General features: G+C 47.4%; 1 protein-coding gene across 4 annotated transcripts; it reads left to right on the top strand.

Annotated features, from left to right (window-relative positions):
* Positions 1 to 165: 165 nt before the first annotated feature.
* Positions 166 to 19376, top strand: LOC128752839 (voltage-dependent L-type calcium channel subunit beta-4-like). Of its 4 annotated transcripts, none has more exons than XM_053854500.1 (15): positions 166 to 183; positions 1231 to 1505; positions 2221 to 2304; positions 7622 to 7792; positions 7863 to 7985; positions 8063 to 8190; positions 10921 to 10997; positions 11421 to 11440; positions 13548 to 13628; positions 13796 to 13854; positions 13927 to 14036; positions 14106 to 14257; positions 15601 to 15696; positions 15768 to 15953; positions 16856 to 19376. In XM_053854500.1, exons 2-15 carry the CDS (start codon positions 1443 to 1445, stop codon positions 17114 to 17116), a joined length of 1611 nt encoding a protein of 536 aa, XP_053710475.1. In that variant the 5' UTR covers positions 166 to 183; positions 1231 to 1442; the 3' UTR covers positions 17117 to 19376. The 4 variants fall into 4 exon arrangements, with proteins under 4 accessions (XP_053710475.1, XP_053710474.1, XP_053710477.1 ...); XM_053854499.1 differs by having other exon boundaries at positions 16853 to 19376; XM_053854502.1 differs by lacking the exons at positions 166 to 183; positions 1231 to 1505; positions 2221 to 2304 and adding an exon at positions 4161 to 4616.
* Positions 19377 to 19486: the final 110 nt, after the last annotated feature.

The following is a 19486-nucleotide window of genomic DNA, read 5'->3' as shown; positions in this document are numbered from 1 at the left end:
ATCACAGACGAATTTGAATCGTTAATCCTCACTTTTTGCACACGTTATTATGATTTTAACGGTTGCTTGGTTGCTTTGTTTATTGATCATTGTGTCACAAAGGTAGAACTGACGTCTTTGTCTTCAATATAAGATGATCATTTGGCGTGTGGGTTGATGAGGCATCAGGAAACAGAATTGCAGGTTGGCTTGGTTTAGAAATGATGTGAGGTTTCATTGAATCAGTTGTCCAAGTCCAAACATTTTAAAGCAGACAGCGCCATCTGGTGGCCTCTGAAAATCAGGACATTGTTTCATGGAACCTCATCTACCCTTCACGATCCATTATATAATGGGAATGGATGGAATCACTTCAGTTCATTATGTTTTAACTATCTTGATTCATCCAGTGGCCCCTCTCATCCTCCACCACCAGACCTTGCACTGTCCTCTCTTTATTATAGTGCAGAATGTAGACAGTCCTATGGTCCCCCTGTGTGAAGGAATGCCAGAAGGGAGACCATGCACTTGTAAATACACAACTGTCATTATGTGACGTATTTGAACCTGCGCCATGATCTCTTATCTGGCTGTAAAGGCAGGCAGCCAAACCCAAGCAGCAGCCATAGAACATGAACCAGTGATGGCCACAACACACTGTGACTCTGTCAAGAATGGAACCACGGCATAGAGCACAGGCACGTGAAGTAGATGCTGCCCTTTGCCTTCATTTCTGTGGCCGTTATGAGGTCACTGCAAAAATAAAATAAAATAAAATGAAATTTCATTATTTCTTAGTTATTTTTAGCTCTTAAAAGTACTAGTGAGAACATTTATCCCTATTAAATGTGTTTGGTTTTCTTCCAACAAAACCTATTTATTGTCATATTGAAATCTTAAATGAAATCAGGCGGGTATTTCTTTTATTCATGATCAATATTGAGAGTGAAATGTAAATAAACTTTTTTTGCTTTTTCTTTACTTGTTGAATGATATTTTAGTAACAAAACGTGCTGTTTCAATCAAAACTATTTCTTGAGTCTTGTGTCACAGCAGTCACAGTGTATACTGATGAAATTAAATGACCATTAAATGTCCTTTCATCGTTTCTCTAAATCGAAGTTCCAGAAAGCTTTTTCTGCCAATTAACAATATAGGTCATTTTCGCTTTTTAATCTTTCTAATAATGTGATAAATAATCATGAACCTTCTTTTCCTTTTCTTTTCATCCTGCTCTCTGGCACCATCTAGCGTCGACTGATATTTCAGCCGCTGCCGCGCTCCCATGATCCCTCGCTCTGCGTGCACCTGAGTGGCGAGAGCCAAGCTGGAGAGTCGGCGCGCTGCGGAGCGGAGAAGCCGCGGCGGCTCGCGAGCACCTGAAGCTGGAGCACGCGGCTCAAAAGCCTCTCCGCTGGGCGGGACCAGAGCAGCCCGCCCTCTGGACCGATGTCCTCGCAGAAATGTCTCGACACATCTACATTCGAAACAAGATTGGAGAAGGCATCCAAGCGCCGATTTTCCAGGTAACTCTTGACTTTTCTGAAACCCTTCAATGCACGTATGAATTGAGAGTTAATAGAGTTTTCAAACCCATCGTCAATGGTTCTACAGTTCCAGTGTTGTCCGAAAGTTATGGAAATAAAAATAGTTATGATATAAATATGATATTCATAACGCTTTGCCGAACGCGTTTATTTATTTATTTGCCCTTCTTGTTGCAACCAAAGTTTCTTTAGATGTTAACCTAGGGACCCACCCCCAACCCCCACCTCCACATCCACCACCAACAGCAGACAGAACGTGGATTTAAATGAACGAGCTGCATTTGGGTCATTTGCCTCAAGAGTTTGTTTGGGAGCGGGTATAAATAGCAGTATAATTATAGTCTCATCTATCTTTTCTCCCGAACTCTATCGGCTTGAGAGACAGAGAGATGGTGACCCAGATTAATGGCCTGGTTTTCAAAGTTCTGTGAAGTAGGTTCTGACTTTGCCACTGGCTCTAGAGGGTTTCAAATGGGGCCAGAAGCTGACATGTACTGCCACTGAGTCCCCTCCCAGAAGTGCGTCTGAGGTTGAATTCGTCAAAGGTAAAGGTTGTCAGTGTCAAGTGTTTGATCCCGACCTCACATCATGTCCAGTCTCAGTCCGAACTTTGTTAATATGGGTATTTTGTGGTTGGCCCGGGACATCCAAAGCATGATCACATTGTGTGTTGGTTTGTTTTTTTCCTGCTCAGGTGAACAGAGGTACATATTCCCGAAGAAGCCGTCTCAAGAGGTCAGATGGCAGCACCACGTCTACAAGCTTCATCCTCAGACAGGTACTCATTACTAAGGCCGTCATCAAAGAGGCTAAGTGGGGGTCCTTTTGTCCCCACCACGCACTAGTCCTCTAAGTGTAAACCATCGTAACCCCTGTGCTTTTCAGTAATAAAGACAATTTCGATTCTCGTGAATCCATCACTCGCTCAGAGAGAGAAAGAAGTGTAGAAACGCAGCAGACGTCTCGTGCAAGACATACACCTTCCACCTTCATGATCAGCTCAGGCAGGTGGTGCAAGTGACTTGGCCTGAAGTGGACAAAAGGTCAGTCTCACTGAAGAGGGTGTAATGGTTCGGGTCTTCCTCAGCGTCAAAAGAGAAAAATAAAAGACGAGACGATGTGGGGAGAAAGAACTGCTCTTGGTTTACTTAACATGGAAAAGTCAGTCTCCACACATGGAGACACGACCATCGCACTTCTTTGTTTTCTTTTAACAAAAATGGAAAAAGACAAAATAAGCTCCTCTTTAGCTCTCCCTCTATGCCAAGGGTGCCAAACTGACCCGCTAAAGGGCCGCAGTGGCTGCAGGTTTTTGTTCCAGCCCTGAAAGCACAAACGTGTGAACCAATCAGGTGTCAGCTGAGACCAACAGCACCAGACCGACCATCCACTGATGCCAGTCTTCAGACACCTGACTGGTGAGTAGGTCTCCTCTTGGTTGCACCCACTGCGGCCCTGCGAGGACCGGCTTGTCAGTGCCAGGTGCACCCGGGAACAGCGGTCCTCTGTGGTCAGGAGTAGTGGGTGCCAAAGCCAACTGTTACACGGGATTCACGAGAAACGGAAAATATTTGCTGCGGTAAAATTGAAAACATGTGAAAGACAGTCATCGCCCTGACCCACTTCTCAAGACAAGCTGACACCCTTCATTACAAATACTGTGAGTGCTCGTCATGTCTGACTTGTGATGGGAAATGGCGTTATTTTTACTGCCCACTAGATGGCGCCCATTAGAAGGGTGAGTGACCAGAAGAGTTCAGGCGTATGTCACTGAAGGACACACGGACCTGAAGGAGCCGAAAGTCTCTCCGCTATAGTGTCAGTTGTATCAGTGAAAATGCTTGATCCCTGTGCTGATTCTGCTTAGAAAGGCTCGTCGATGGTGGAACAAATGAGTGCTTTTATGGCACGGTCTCGATTCCAAATCCTGATATTGCTTATTCAAACGACATTTTACAATCTCAATTTAAACGAATGGCATTTTCGAAATTTGCTTCATTGAGTCACACTTGTTGCAAATTTTCTGCGCCCCAAACGGAAAATAAATCAACCTATAATTAAATGAATGAAAGGGCTTTTGTGCTTAATGCTCAAACATTCACACCTGTCATGTGATTCTTTAACAGTAACCAATGATTATTATTGACCAATTGAAAGGCGATCTCTGGGGAGGGAGGGAATCACGTGACATCCAGGTGATGACTGGCCAGAGACACGAACAAGTGCGGTGAGTGGCTTTCAAGGGACGGCGGGCACATGTTTTATGACGCGCGAGTGACGGCATGAGCGCGAGAAGTGTGAGAAGAATAATGACTCATGTACGTCAGGTGCCTCAGTCTCCTCCCTGTCTCCCCTGGCTGAGCATCGGGCTGCAACATCCGTGGCTTGTTTGGGGGGGGGGGCCTGAATCATGGATTCAATCATTTCAGTATTTTCTTAAAACATTCATTTCCTAGCAATGAAACCTGTTATTTCCCTGAAGTCATTTTGTAGCTTTTAAGGATTACAGATGCCATGGAGATGGAGGATGCTCCCCCGTTTAACGCCTCCATCCCCCTCCCCCATGCTTGCTACGTCTCTGCACTGAAGGGAGAAAAAAAAATCAAGCTGAGTGCTCATCCGAGCTGAGAGCCGGCCAGCCAATGGGTTTCCTGCACCCTGGCTCAGTCATCAGGCTTGGATATTGAGGAAGGCTTCAGCGCTGCTGTAGCTGTGTGCTGCTCTGTACGTGCACATGTGGAAGCCTGAGCTGAGCTGAGATGCTTCAGAGAGAGTCTCTCCGTCCTATAATGTGAGTCAGCCAGCAGCACTGTTCGCCCAGGAGCTGCATCCGTCAAGCCACAGGCCTCCTGAAGACCAGGCGCTATCCAACTGGAGGGCTGATATTTTTTCATTATCGCTGCCGAGGAGCGAGGGGGATCGTCGTCATCCCCGTCCGCCGTCCCTCCCTCACTCGTGTCCTCTCCCTCCTTCGTTTTCACTCTTTTTTTCCCCTTGATTTTTTTTTTATTTTTTAACTGTGGCTCTTTGGAATATTCAACCTCCATGTATGACAATTTGTACCTGCATGGATTTGAAGACTCTGAGGCGGTGAGTCCAAGCAGCCTTTTCTTTTGTGCTCCGCGAGCCGCACACGCGCGGGCGGCCAGGGCCTGTCGTGGGTTAGCAGGCAGTACAGCGGGATGTGATGGAGGCAGTAAGGGGGTTGGGTAAGTGGGTGTTGGTGTGGTGCTGAAGGTGGGGGTGTACATTTGGGATGCGAGACATTCATTCCTAATTGTTTATTCCAAGTGTGTAATGAAGCGGAGTCCTTTTTAAGGTCTTTCATTCGGTCGGTAGTTATTGTGGTGTGAAACCAAGCAGCTTCCCTACACGGCGCTATGGAGAAACATGGATCGTGATCGTGTTAGCTACACCGCGGATGATGAATCACACACCACAGCTGCTGTCAGACAAGAGGTCCCACGTTGGTGAGCGGCAGGAGGGTCAGTGGTACCCGACTGTGGGATCAAAGAGTCCAAGTCCTCTTCCTGAAAATTGTGTTTTAGAATGTGGATCATTCGATGAGGTGCTGATCTTCCCCCGAGCTTGCCTCTTGACGATTGGATGCTCTCAGCTAATTGGTGTGCTGATGTCAGGGCTTGCTAGTGCTAGCTTGTAAAATAAAAAAAAAAGCTTAGCTGGGATCTTCTGCTGGATTGATTTTTGGACTAATGGCTCCAGAAACTGAATCATCATTAGTGGCTGATTGTTCAGATGGACAAGCAGGAGAAGATCCAGCATTAGGGTGGGCATCAACAAATGCTGGAAGAACGAGCCCGGTCGTCCGCTTTGAGACAACATTTGTACCCCGGTGCAGCAGTCGCCCGGCCCTCATCTCATGCCGTGGCTGACATCAGCTGCCTTTATGTATTTCCATGTTTAACAATGCCATTTGTGGGCTGGGCTGCAGAAGCCAGTGTGGGATTGGAACCCAGGGAGAAGTAGCTTTCAGCCTACTCTCCTGCTCAACCATGAAAGTAATAACTGAGACTTTCTGGGCTTTTAACTGATCCGTTATACATTCAGCAAGTGTTAACAGCCAAAGATGTCCTGACGCCTTCCTCTCATGCAGGTCAACAGCCGTGATGTTCACTCTCTGTGGGGTTTTGCCACAGTGGTTCACGGAAGTGTTCGATCGAGGTCATTCTTGGGAGGCTGCTTGGCCCCACAAACAAGTTAAAGAATCTCTTTAAACCATAGAGTTTGGATACACTGATGACAAGCCTTGTTCCCGTACAGAGGATGCAACACACTGCCCCCCCACCGCACACTCACTGTGCATCGTGTGCCATGTCTCCAAGTCGATCATCTGGAATCAACATAGTTGTAGTTACACAACCACCCCAGCGTTATTGACTCCTGCACCTAATGTTGTGACAGTGAAAATCAGTCGTGGCAGGCCTCCATGAGGAGCTTCCCGTTCTAAGTCGACCTAACTGTGCAAACCTTGCCAAGAAGACTGCCTTGATTTGCTGATCCCTGGCAGTGTGAGGAAATGCTCACCAGAGCTCGCTGTACAAATCCGACTTTCCTGACTCACGCATGTCTCTCAAATGTGCTCCTCTCCACGATGCGAGTCCCTCATCATGACGATGCTCTGTTTAGAGGTTATTGCTTGAAGAATCCCAGCGAACGAGAGGTCAGTAGAATTAAGTGCAGTGTGACGCAACATTGTGCTTGACTCCACCTCCGGCACAGCTCTGACCCCGCCCACCTCCTCATCAGACCAAGCCATGGCGTTGTATCAGATCAGAGATGCAGTGTGTGATTTCACATCGTGTGCAAATAAACATCACACTCCTGGAGGCGAATGATCTCTGAGATACTCCACAGCGATGTGCACGTCCAGACGCTTGAGCGGCATAAACCTTGCTGTCTCCTGTCGCACATACGGTTGTACGTTTTTTTAGATGCTCCGGTGACATCGTTTTCCCCACAGTTCTCCGGTCGCACAATGCAGGAGCTCGGTGTATTTTTATCTCTCTGTGTCTCTATTTTCAAGTGTGCGGACAGGATGGTGCACGTCGGCTTGTTTGGAATGACGAGGAAGTGAGGCTTCGACTGAGAGCGACGTTAACCTTGGAGCGTGGAGTTTAGGTGGCGTTAAAGAGACGCTTCACTGTCAGCAGAGGCAGGCTGAAGTTCTCCTGACCAATCACAACAGAGTGGGCAGGACTATGAGACTTCAGCTCCTACGATACCAAGAGTTTTTGACGGGGCTTGTGCTCATTTCCTAGTGCAAAAGACACTCAACTCGCCAGATGAGTTCCTCTTTAAAATGGTTTCCAATGGGCACCAGCCACACTAACAGTTTGTACCCGAAACTCTTGCGTTGGATCCTCAGTAGTGACCTTGTGTCCTTTGATACGCTTACCAGTACCTTCACATGGAATTCTACATCGCTCTGCCAAGAACAACTACTACCGTAGTTTGCTACTGCGGCTAGGCTCAGACTGCAGAGATGACGTTTGCCATGTGGCCAAATGGAGAGAGGATGTCTCCGCTATGGATGGGGAGCATCCTCTCAAGTCAAAACTTGCTGAACTGGAGTCAGTGCGTGGAGTCACTCTGCTGATATTGTTTTGGCTGTTAATTACTACGGCTGGAATACAAAGAGAAAGAAGTCAGTGCAAAACAGTGAACTTGCAACTTCAGAAACTGTTCAAGGAACTTGCAAAACTGTGTGAAAATGTGAAATTATAGAAGTAACTATGGGAAAGTCCCATTCTTAAGTCTCTTTAATACACATATGTAGACACACCTGCCCGTGTGTCTTCACTCCAAGCACTTGAAATTGTGTTTCGACAACCTTGTGGAGGATATCAACATTTCTAGGTTCTCAAAGATCAACCTAGTGCTGCCCATGATAGCGTGAGAAGGTCAAAGGTGGGTCGGCCCAGTGAGTCAGAGTAGTGTGCTCAATGTTAAGATGGTCACAGACATAGCAGCTGTCCCCAACACTGTCTGGTCCGACAAGGTTGAGGGAATGATTGACCTCTGTCCCTGTATCAGTACCTGGGCATCACGAGGTTTTGCGGCTCTTGTGCTACCAGGGCTCGGCGGACTCGTACACAAGCAGACCATCAGACTCAGATGTGTCTCTGGAAGAGGAGCGCGAGGTTCAGGCTCAGGTCCAGGGCCAGAGTCCAAGCCAAAGCCAAGGACCGGGACAGAGTCGACTAGAGCGAGAGCAGCAGGCCACCATTCAGCTGGAGAGAGCAAAGGTGAGCCTGATGGCAGCACTGTGCTAAGTGACGGAGGGGAAGCTGACAGGCCGTTGTTCTTCCCTTCCAGACCAAACCAGTTGCCTTTGCTGTAAGAACCAATGTCAGCTACTGCGGTGCCCTGGATGAAGATGTCCCTGTCCCTGCAACGGCCATCTCCTTTGATGCCAAGGACTTCCTCCACATAAAAGAGGTTCCTCTCTCCTTCAAGGAAAACCTGCTGTGTGTGTTTGTCTTCCTTCTCTACAACTCTCTCTGCCTTCTTCTCAGAAATTCAACAATGACTGGTGGATAGGTCGGCTCGTGAAAGAAGGCTGTGAGATCGGCTTCATCCCCAGTCCTCTAAAGCTGGAGAACATTCGGCTCCAGCAGGAGCAGAAGAGAGGACGAGTCCAAGGGTAAGTAGCATAAAACCTCGCCGTTGACTCAGTCGTTGTTGTCACTGAGCTCCTGCTCACTCATGTCCAAGCATCTTTTGACTGAATAGAATGGATCTCTTTGTAATCTGGATACATTTGAGGGTGTCACGTGAATCACATTACTCTGTTGGCATCAGCGACAGCTTTACATGTTGTTCGACTTGAGACCCTCATTTATCAACAGCATTAACACAGATGTGTGTGTGTATATTCATGTTGCATTTGAGGTGCGTTTGACGCTGTAAACTCAACTCAGGCGAAGAGTGAGGAACCAGAGGAGCATTATTTGAGATCGTGGCCTTGCAGCTCTTGGACCTCTGTGTCAGAGGTCAAACTGGGGAAGGCTTCATGTCTTAAATTTAACCTGATTTCATTTAATTTTTTCTCTTTCTGTGCACATTTTCAGCTATTCCACTTTTTTTTCTGAACCTTCACAACCATTTCATTGTCCCTCACAACATGGTGTCTTGTATGTAGAGAAATTCTGTTAAAACCGAGGTGGAGGATGACAGAAGATTAGCTTCTTTTACTTTCACTTTCTCGCCAACTACCACCAACACCTGTGTGGCATCCATTAGGCCCCAGGCTGAGACACAGTATCCAGCCAGTGTGACATTATGGGAAGCATCGCTGGTCCCTCAATGGTTGGTCACCTATCCCTGGATGCCAATTCTCTCCCATGTGCCGCAGTGTCCACCACACGTGCACAATGTGTAACAAGATCCTAGCGTTGGAGATTGAGGCAGGAAGGAGAACTTGGCCTGATAAGATGGAATACCTAAGGATGAAGATACCAGGACGAGAAGTGGCTTTGGAGAGGCAAAATAGGACGAGCTAGCCATCGCAGATTTAGTTGGCAGAAGCTGAGAATGTTTCTGTTGCCATTCACTGAAGAAATATATGCCAAATAATGCTGTTTCACCAAATGGTCCACACCAGGTGCTTTCTATCTCACTGGTCTCATCTGTCCAATACCTTCTGTTTCTGAAGAGTTGACCAGCAGATCGGCCTCATCTCATCATCATTTGCATCTTTAACTTCCAGTTTTCACCTTTCATGTTTTGTGTTCTTCAGTGCCTGAGGTCTAGATCTCAGAGTAATAAGTCCTGCCATCACATCAGGAACATCTCAATGCTCCAGTCGGTGGATATAATTTATTGGAGGAACCTGATTACCAATGATCCAGCAGCAGCTTTAGACCATAAAGCTGTGTTATTTCATCGTTCCAATGTGGAGTACCTGACAGATTCCTCTCACAGAAATCCATTTTGTCAACTTCATCTGACTTGCACATCGTATGAAGTTGGCATACGCTTCCAAATTGACTAGCATTGGGCAATAGTTTGTGAGAGTTTACAGATATTTAACATTCATTTTCTCAGATTGCTTCATGACAGTAAAAACTACGTCTCTTCCACGAGGCCTAGCCTGAACACCCTACTAGACGGTCTTGGGTGTTGTCGCTCCATCTTTCTCTGCCGTGACAGCGTGAGGTCCAGCGAGAGGCGCATTAGGTGAAAAAAAAACAATGTGGAAGTTGCGTTTTTGAACAGCATGTGCGCTCCAGTGTACACAGAGGCGAACTATACCATCATCTGATTTTGTCAGCTGGTGAACAGGTAATATCAGCGTATCGCCCACCCCGACTGTGCGGTCAATATTTTTCTCATTACGGTGACTTTTCCTGTGATGTTTAGCGCACATGTGACATGATGAGTGGAGCACTAACATTCTCTTTTGCGTGTTCTCGGACGAGGGAAAAACTTAAAACAGAAACACTGTGGACGTTATTTACAATAAGTGGGGTAGGGTTGTGAAAATGTTATGGCTCAGCGTAAGGCACATGATGGCCGAGGTGCGGCTGATGGCTGATCAGGTCTTTGTGGTACCACTACGCAAAGTCTCACTGTATCAGTGTTGTGCAACGACAGCAGTTGTGATGAATGAGCTGCTGATGGCCCACACTGCGCCTCTCGTGTCTCGAGTCCGAGGGTAGTCATGCTGGCAGCTTGGGTAACTCCTACCCAACTGAAGTCCAGGGCACAGTCCAAGACTGATCCACTCTGTTGATTCTCTTCCTGTCTCTCTGTAAATCCTGACAGACCACAGCAATGGCGAGCACAGTCATCTCCGCCCTCAGATCACGTCATGTGTTCAGTTTGAGGGTCAATATTTGTCCTTATTGGTTCCCACTGTTCCAGAGTAAAATCTGTAGCAACAAAGACAGTAACAGTGCCTTAACAAGGCAGTGTACTCAGTAGATCAGTGTGTATTAAAGCGAGTAGTTTAGATGGTGAGATCTGAACCCTCATCTTAGGGAGCCAGAATGAAAGTACAGTAGCAGCGCGGTGTGTGAGAGACCATGACAGTAAGACCAAACCAGGTACAGAAGACTATTGTGGGACACATAGACTGGATTTCTATCCTCGCGTTCTAGGTAAGAGTGTTCGAAGAATGTTCTCTGTTGATAAATGAGGAACTGATCTCGCCGTGTGTGTGAGTGTGTGTGTGTACCTATTGTAACCTCTCTCTAGCTGTCCAAAGCCTTATGATCAATGTTGAGAACAACAGTACATTTGGAACGGTGCTTGCGACTCTGGAGGATTGAAAGTTTCAACTGTTTTCTGTGGACTGTTATCGACCAAGGTTTGACGTCATTTCAAACATTAACACGGCGCTGTATTTCTCTATCCCCTCTTGTCTTTCCAGTAAGTCTGGAGGAAACTCCTCTTCCAGTGTAGAGGATGAGGTATCTGCCTCAATCCGACCTCTTATATCGTCGGCAGGTGAGGGCATCAATCGGGGGAGGGGGCTCTCTAAAGCCAGCTGCCAGATTAGAGCCTCGCTTATTCAACCGCCACAGCATAGAATGAGCAGCTAAGGCTTCCCATGTCTCTGCATAGAGCTTAAGTTGACTGCGTAGAGTTGTTGGCACATTTTCCCATCCTCCTCCTCTTCCTCCAGTTGAGGACTGCAGGCGCTCTGAGACTGGGGCATACCAACGACAAGCCTAAGAACCCCCTGAACTGCACTCATGCGACTTTGTGACTATAACCATAGGAGTATAGAAGCACTTGTTTGACACTGATCTCCTGCCAGTCTTAGGCAAATGCTCCCTCGGAGCATGTGTGAACTGTTGCACGGATGTTTAACGCTCACCTTCCACGACAGCAGCCAGTGACAATGCTCTCCTCTCTCCCCTCCTGCAGGAAAGCAGAAACAGAAAGTGGTAAGTTGGTGATGGTAAAAAACAACAACTCATCCTCTCAATCCTTTTCCATCATAGTCTCTGAAAACTGTGACACCATGATGCTTTTCATCGCCATCGAAGTACCTATTGGATTTTTTTATCTAGCTTCCCACAGGAGCAGAATAAGACGGCACAATTTGTAAAACAGTGTTGTGCTCCATTCGTTTACGAGCTATGTATGTGTAGTAACATCCAGCATGTTCACTGCTTCCTGGAATATTGTGGCAGTGGGTGGAGCTCGGTGTCATTCACTCATCAATGTAGCAAATGATGGTTTTCAGAGGTATGGAGGCAAGTCACGTGACTCTGAAAAGAGATGGGAGTCAGTGAAGGCAGAAGTCTATTAACATTTATTTGACTTGTGGATGTTCTGAAAAAAGTGAATGTCCAAATCCAGCTTCCATGGATCCTCCTCTCCATGATGCAGTGAGTCCCAGATCACACTCTGTTTTATTGCTTTTCACAGGGAGTCGGGTTTGTTGACCCACTGACTCCACCCACCTCATGATTAGACCGAGTCGTGGCAGAGGCGCGTAATACGTGATTCATGTGATTCATGTGATTCAGCGCGGTGTTTCACTTGATCACGTGATCTTGTTCCTCTGCCGACCTGTTGTGTGTCCACATGAACGGGACACACTCCTGCAGGTCAATGATTTTGAGCACGTGTCCGTCATCACAGGCAGATTAGAAAGTGAGCGAAGCCGAAGTTCCAAGTCATTTAAACAGGAAAATAAAAAGCTGAGGCGCTCTGGTGACGGACTTGACTGCGAGGGATTCTAACTTCCTAGTGTGGGGTTTGTGTGGCGCTCAAGAGTGCTGTGAGACACTGAAATGGGCAGCCCATCTACAGGTACTTCCTCCTTGTGGGACCGAAGTGAACAATGTGTACGGGAGTCAATGGAGAGATGAAAGTTGTTTTCTTCACATTCTAATGGTGTGAGAGCACTGCTTTTCCACCAGCGTTACTTCAGCTTTTGTGTGATGTGTAGTAGCCAACTACAATGCTCGTGACTCGACAGTCGGTCTGCATGCGGGACAAGCGGTACAGCAGGGGTCACCAAACTGTTCACTTCAGTCAGAGATTACAGATGACCTGTCGGTGACGCTGTGTGTGCGTGACTGGCTGGAACAGTTTGGTGACGCCTGGCAAGTGTTGAACGATGTCTACCTTCTGATAGTTTAGTAGAGATGCTCCGATCAGGACTTTTGATCACCACTGATCACCGATATGATCCCGTGGATTGACCATGAATTTGAGATCAAACTGATGAGGCCTTCTGTCTACATGATGTGACAACAATAATTCAGACATGTTTTCACATACCTCTTCAAGGAGGGAAAACATAGAAAACCTTGCAGAATGCAACAAAAGGACGACTGAAAAACATTTCATTCGATGTGAGACGTCGCAGTTTAGTGAATCTCTTGAGACTTTGCTATGTTCGGGAAATATTGTAGCAGGAGTCCGAGACAGAGAGCAGTATGTTTATCAAAGTTTCCACTCCAGAGGTTTTCAACAGCTTCAGATTCAGGATCCGGTCGTTTCCGTCTCTCAGTAAACAGCACCTGAGATAAGGCTGGTCATCGAGCTGCGTGAAATGAATGATTATTTCTTGGACAATTTTCAGTCCGATTCTGCTGCTGTGCTATCATTTAAATTGAGGCACATCATATGTGCGAGTGGACAAGAAAATACATTTGATCTCCCCATAGACTACCGTTCTTTTTTTTCTGATCTTAGGCCCATGGAGCGACCAGAAGGGGCCGAGACTTAGGCTCCTCATGACTTTGTCTTTAAGTATGTGACCTGTGGGCGTGGTTAAAAGTTACCGATGTAAAGACAGGTGAGCGGGTGGTGCAGTGTTTAGTGGACGTGAGCGCACAAGAAACAGAGACTTGCTTGTGACAGAGGTTGAGAGAAACATGCGCTTTACGCTTGAATGGTAAACGCTACATGAATTCCCGAATCATTTGCTACAAGGATGAATCAGAGCACCTCATTATTCATCTTTGCTGCTCTCTGTCCTGGAAGTCACGTCTCTGTGAGCAGATTCAACACGCTGATCCTCCCTTATCTCTGCAGACGGAGCACATTCCCCCGTATGACGTGGTGCCCTCCATGAGGCCAGTGGTCCTGGTCGGGCCCTCACTGAAAGGTTATGAGGTAGGCAAGGGTCATAATTGAACTGATCCTGACCAGGTTTGAAAAATCAAATAAAGGCCAAAAACAGACACACTGTTTTGGCCTCAAACGTGTCATGACATGGTGAATGATAAATCAGAAGCACTGGGATTCTGGAGGACAAAACATCAATTCTCTCTTGGCACCAGGTGACAGATATGATGCAGAAAGCTCTCTTTGACTTCCTCAAGCACAGATTCGACGGCAGGTAAGGCAAGCACCCGGCGAAACAAGTGGCTACAGTGCCAAGTCTCTGACTGCAGTGGGTCACGTTTTTCAGAATCTCCATCACACGCGTTACCGCTGATATATCGCTGGCCAAGCGCTCAGTCCTGAACAACCCCAGTAAGAGAGCCATCATTGAGCGCTCCAATACTCGTTCCAGCTTAGGTGAGAAACGCTGGGCTCTGTCCCATTGGCCGCAGGAAGTGCACGTTTAACACAACTGTGACTGTCCAGCCGAGGTGCAGAGTGAAATCGAGAGGATCTTTGAACTGGCTCGCTCGCTGCAGTTGGTGGTCCTGGACGCCGATACCATCAACCACCCGGCTCAGCTCCTCAAGACCTCTCTGGCGCCCATCATTGTCCATGTCAAAGTGTCCTCACCGAAGGTACGCTGCATTCATGGCACGCAAAGGTCAGCGGCTTCAAATCACCTGCAGGCTTCTGTTATTTTTGTGCTTGTTTTTTTTTTTTTTTTATTTACAAAATTTCCAAAGCCCACTAGTTCATAGCGACGTATTGTTTATGTCAGTGATGTGTGGGTGCAGATGAAAACCATGTCTGCAGGCCGGCCTGCGGGCCCCATTGGTCGCCTTATGATTGTGTTTCATCCTGCAACTGAACAACCTCACACGCACCACCAGGGGTCAGCTTGGAACCCTCACTCCTGTTATTCATCATTTGAAGTACCTGAGACCTGGACTCTGGACCACAGACTAGAGATTTGACTTGGACTTCTCACGTGATACTTGACGAGGACTGAGGACCAAATACTTTGGATCTCACTAGAACTCGTGATGAAATACTTGACTTTGAACACTTGCGACCTTCAAGTCTGGTCCAAAGAACTTAGACTTCACTAAGACATCTGACCTGAGACTTGAGACCTGACTTGGACATCTGACCAAAGACTTGAGACTTCACCTGGACTCTGGACCAAAAACTTGAGACTTGACTTGGACTCTCGACCAAAGACTTAAGACTTGACTTGGGACTCAGGACCAAAGACTTGACTAGGACTCAGGTCCAAAGACTTGAGACTTGACTTGGACTCAGGTCCAAAGACTTGAGACTTGACTTGGACTCAGGTCCAAAGACTTGAGACTTGATTGGACGCAGGAAGTCTTGGCTCAAGCTGAATGAATAAAGCCACTGATAAATGAGCTGATCTATTCATCCTCTAACAGAAACATTCTATCATCTCTGCAGCTACTGTCCGTCTGACTCTGACTGTGGTGAGGAACTTCTAGAAATATTGACCTGAACCCGACAGTGGAAGGTTTCCCACACAGGCTGTTGAAATAGCACGAGCACCACTGTCCTGAATGAAAGCACCTGAACGTCAGTGACGTTGTCTAGATGTAGCAGAAGATGAGGCCATCCAGCAGTCGGCATGCTCACGCAGGGTTGCGGCATGTGACGCACAAGCACTGATGCAGCAACACTTCCTGGTCCCTCAGGCCCAGGGCCTGATTTTGAAGTGCTTTTAGGGTTGTCACTTTTCTGCTCTGAACAAATGACTCACAGCAAGACTTGATCGAACAGTTGTCCCTATCACCGACTGGGGATCTGCTGAGCTTTGAATTTGCATTAGTTGCTTTAACAGCTAGCAGCTCTGGAAGTGCACCTGGTGTCAGCACCCTCAGTCGAGGAGCCTCCACTTCTGGCTCCCTTTTAGTCGCTGCTCATGTTGTCTTCAGCGTCATGATCATAGGCTTCTCTGATCTCCCAGGTCCTGCAGCGCCTGGTCAAGTCCAGGGGAAAATCTCAGAGCAAACACCTCAATGTCCAGCTGGTGGCGGCAGATAAGCTGGCCCAGTGTCCTCCGGTAAATGGATCCAGCCTCCATATTTGGCAGTGAATTTCACCATCTGAAACCAGTCGCCATTCGATTCACAGGAAATGTTTGACATCATCCTGGATGAGAACCAACTGGAGGACGCCTGCGAGCACCTGGCAGAATACCTGGAAGCCTACTGGAAGGCCACCCACACCTCCATGGCGACACCGCTGAACCCCCTCCTGGGACGCAACCTCGGCCCCACCACGCTCACCCCGTACCCCACCAGCATATCTGGACTGCAGGTACATTCCACGCAGATTTTTTTTCCCAACTGGTCTCCTTACCTCGATAGCTTAAAGGAAGACAGAGGAAGGATGTTGCAAATTACGTGTCTAAATGTGAGTGTGGGAACAGGACGACAAACTGTCAGCTGATGTTTTAGGCCGAGCTTGTGGCCAGCAGAAAATGTTGCCACTTACTTTGGAAAGCAATCCACTACTCCATTAAAACAAACTTTGCTACTTTATTGATTGATTTTAAAGTAACTAAGGGAGATTACAAGAGGTCACCAGACCATAACTTTTTAATAGCAATTTTGAGGTTGTGTTTACCTGAGCTCAGCTGTGTGGCGGCCGTGTTAATAATGTACTTTGACACAGTGCGTTTGTGCTGTCCTCGCTCCAGGGGAGCTAGCATCCAGCTGGTCAGCTAGTGAGCAACACGGCGTGAAAACTTGAAGGAAGGCCTGACTGTCTTTGAGCTTGAGTGGCGTCGTCTTGAGCCAATGACTTGGTACAAGTGTAGCTTGCAAGAGGATAGAGAAGAGTCAGTTGGTATTGTGTTTACACATTTGACTGAGGACCAAAAAAACCTTTATGTTCATATTTAACACGTATTTACTCACAGACGAAAAGTTTCAGAGGCAGAAAGGTAGACTATATTAATGGTTTGGGTTGAATATATAATTTCAACCCAACTTAACGGCTCTGCAGAGTGCTAACATATTGACCTCAAATCACACCGCTGTCATTGAAGAAGTCAAAAGTCAGGTTTTCCGCTTCGATGGATGTTTAAAATGGATTTGATATACGTGCTTTAAAACAAACAAACAGTTATTCAGATCAGGAACATCATGTATCACCACACTGACCTGATGAGGGCAGGTGTATCGGATCTGATTCCACCGCGTGTCGTTGTTCAGCAGAGTCAACGAATGCAGCAGAACAACCACACGGCGGACCATTCCACCGCCAACGAGCGGCGCAACCTGATGACGTCAGACGAGAACTACCACAACGAGCGGCAACACAAGGGGCGCAACCGCATGTCGTCCGGCTCCCAGCACAGTCGAGAGCAGCAGGACCCCTACCAGGACTACCAGGACCCTTATCACGATTCTTACAAACCACATCGCAACCGGAGCTCTCCGGGGAGCTACAGCCACGATTCACGGCACCGGCTCTGAACTTGGCCCCCACTGTCATGACTCGACCCTGGTGAACGCTGGCGCTAAGCTGACATGCTCCCGAAAATGTATCCTTTTTGTTTGGTTTTCTTCCTAACCCAGATGGAGCGGGAACAGTTGCCATGAGGCGCTCTCAGCCGCAGGGAATGGCTCCTGGCGCGCGCTGGCCCGTGCTGGAGCCGACCTCTCGCCATTTAGCTCATTGCATGCTAATAGATGATATTTCCTAATTAGCATTTTTGACTCTCCAGCGACAGGTGTGGTGGAGAGGTCCAGTTTTTACAGCTCCTGATCGTGGGTTTGGGCCTCCTCTGCCGTTTTGTTCTTTGGTCCGTGGTTTGTTTTATGTGGGGGTGGGGCTGTGGGACTGCTACCATTGAAAACTGGTGCTTCACATTCTCCCAAGTTTTGATTGACAAAGAGCAAGAGCAGCGTTCCTGTAGCATAGCTTCATCTGGGGCCCTCAACCTGGCGGACTCTGACAGTCGCGTCAGAGTGTGGTGACGGCGATGCAACTGAAAACAAGCTGTGAACCTGAGCACTTTCTGTTCCAGCCATGCTAGCAAACAAGCTCACACACCTTTTGGACTGAACGCAGACGCTGCTCGTCGGAAGTTTTAAGAGGAATGAAGTGTCCCCATCGTGTTGTGGCCGGCATGTTGCCCTGACTGCAGAGCATGTTTCCTCCTTCCCGCACCCAAGTCAGTGGTCTCACCCGAAAATGGTTGAAAAAAAAAAGAATAGAAAAATCCGAATGATTCTTCCTGGAAGCCAAGTCCATGAACTAAACCGACAGTGGAGTGCATGACCGCGGAGGAGCCAGCCAGCCTCATCCTGCCCGCCACTCATGATCCGCTGTACATACCTTGCGCCACAGAGTCCTTTTGTTGCAGTTGGGTCCTTATTTACTGAAATCCTTCCTGTGAGTACCCAGGGAGCAGTCGGAGCCGCGTCACATAGGATGGCCTGTGCCCCAGATTTGGGGCAGAGTCATCTGCTGCCTGGATCTGTGCTGGATGCGGATGTATTAACCTGCGACTCTGTGCCACATCTGGCTTACGTCTGTTTTGGGCTCTGGAGCGGATGTGGCCAGTACAGAACCTATCCCATGGTACAGCCAGCCCGCACCTGGGCCAGATACATTTAGCTACCTGGGTGGTGTCAGGTTGATATTGGGCCAGGATCGGGCACAGACGTCGGCCACTTTTGGGTGTAATACATCCAGATAGCAGTTGACTCTGTGCCACATATCCGTCCCGTGGATCTGGCCCTAGTACGAACCTTTGTACAACCTCTGTTTCAGATCCGTCAAACAGATGCCAGAGGCGATCCGGCACAGGTTCAGTGCAGATCTGGGTCTAATATCACACCCTGAACACGGCAGAACTCTGAAACAGAGTCAGAGTCCTGCTGCTCCTAAAAAGAAGTATTAACCCGATAAATCCTCATTTCCACATTTCAAAAACCGTATGAACTGAATAAGAAATGATTTCATAATAAGGTAAGTCGTAGAGTGAATGATCACGAAACAATAGTTTTGTACGTGGCAAAAAAATATATTTTATCCTGACATAGATGGGAGTTGAGGTGTCAAATGAGGAACACAAAGTGGATAGGTGGAGCTCTATTGCTCAACATTAGATCAACACAATGTGGAACAGACGATGTGAAGTATGGGAACAGCAATATAGTACTTAGTGGTGATCAATGAAACAGAAGCTTTGAAAAATAGAAATCCGTTCAGCTTCTAGATCAGCTAGAACATTTGATTCTCCAGTCGTTGAAGGTCATTTGTTGAACAGTTCCTGGATAATCATTTGACATACAGCTTCACTGTTCCAAGCAATACAGTGATTTGTGTGGGGTTGAAATTCAAATTTCGATTCCCTGCAATAGTCGCCCTCCTGTAGGACCTTTTGTGCTGGAGCTCCAGTGAAAGTGAACAAATGTCTTCCTGCTGTGTTTTCTGGAAACACAGGTCACCGTGCTCCGCTCGAGTGTTTGCATGAAGAAACAAAGAGCACAGGGAATGAATATGGTCTGGCTTCCGCTTCGTGGATTCATGGAGAGAACTCAAAACCTGCTCTCTTATGTTGTTTATTCATGCGATGGTCAGATACCGGACAGGTACCAGGTAGCAAAAACATTGATTCATGGGCTGAATTGGCTGAAATTTTAACGTTGATCCAGTGTATTTTTGTTACCTGGGTTGGGCCTTGATTGAGAAGTGTGACGATAAATAAAAACAAGAGCCTAGAAATGTGGCCATGTTTGCGTCATAATGCTTAGCTATTTGGGTGCTAACTGCAGCATCTTCTCTGGACCAAACACGGGAGGTTTGTCGCCATCTTGTGTAGAAGAGCCCGTCTG

The sequence above is a fragment of the Synchiropus splendidus genome, chromosome 1 (assembly GCF_027744825.2).
Source record: "Synchiropus splendidus isolate RoL2022-P1 chromosome 1, RoL_Sspl_1.0, whole genome shotgun sequence".
Taxonomy (NCBI): Eukaryota; Metazoa; Chordata; class Actinopteri; order Syngnathiformes; family Callionymidae; genus Synchiropus; species Synchiropus splendidus.
The sequence above is the reverse complement of the archived record's forward strand: the minus strand, read 5'-3'. Positions and strand labels throughout refer to the sequence as shown.

Coding starts and splice junctions, on each gene's coding strand:
- LOC128752839 (XM_053854499.1), top strand. CDS start 1,443: ATGTCTCGACACATCTACATTCGAAACAAGATTGGAGAAGGCATCCAA. Junction 11,441..13,547: donor GAAAGCAGAAACAGAAAGTG/GTAAGTTGGTGA, acceptor TTATCTCTGCAG/ACGGAGCACATTCCCCCGTA. Junction 13,629..13,795: donor CCTCACTGAAAGGTTATGAG/GTAGGCAAGGGT, acceptor TCTTGGCACCAG/GTGACAGATATGATGCAGAA.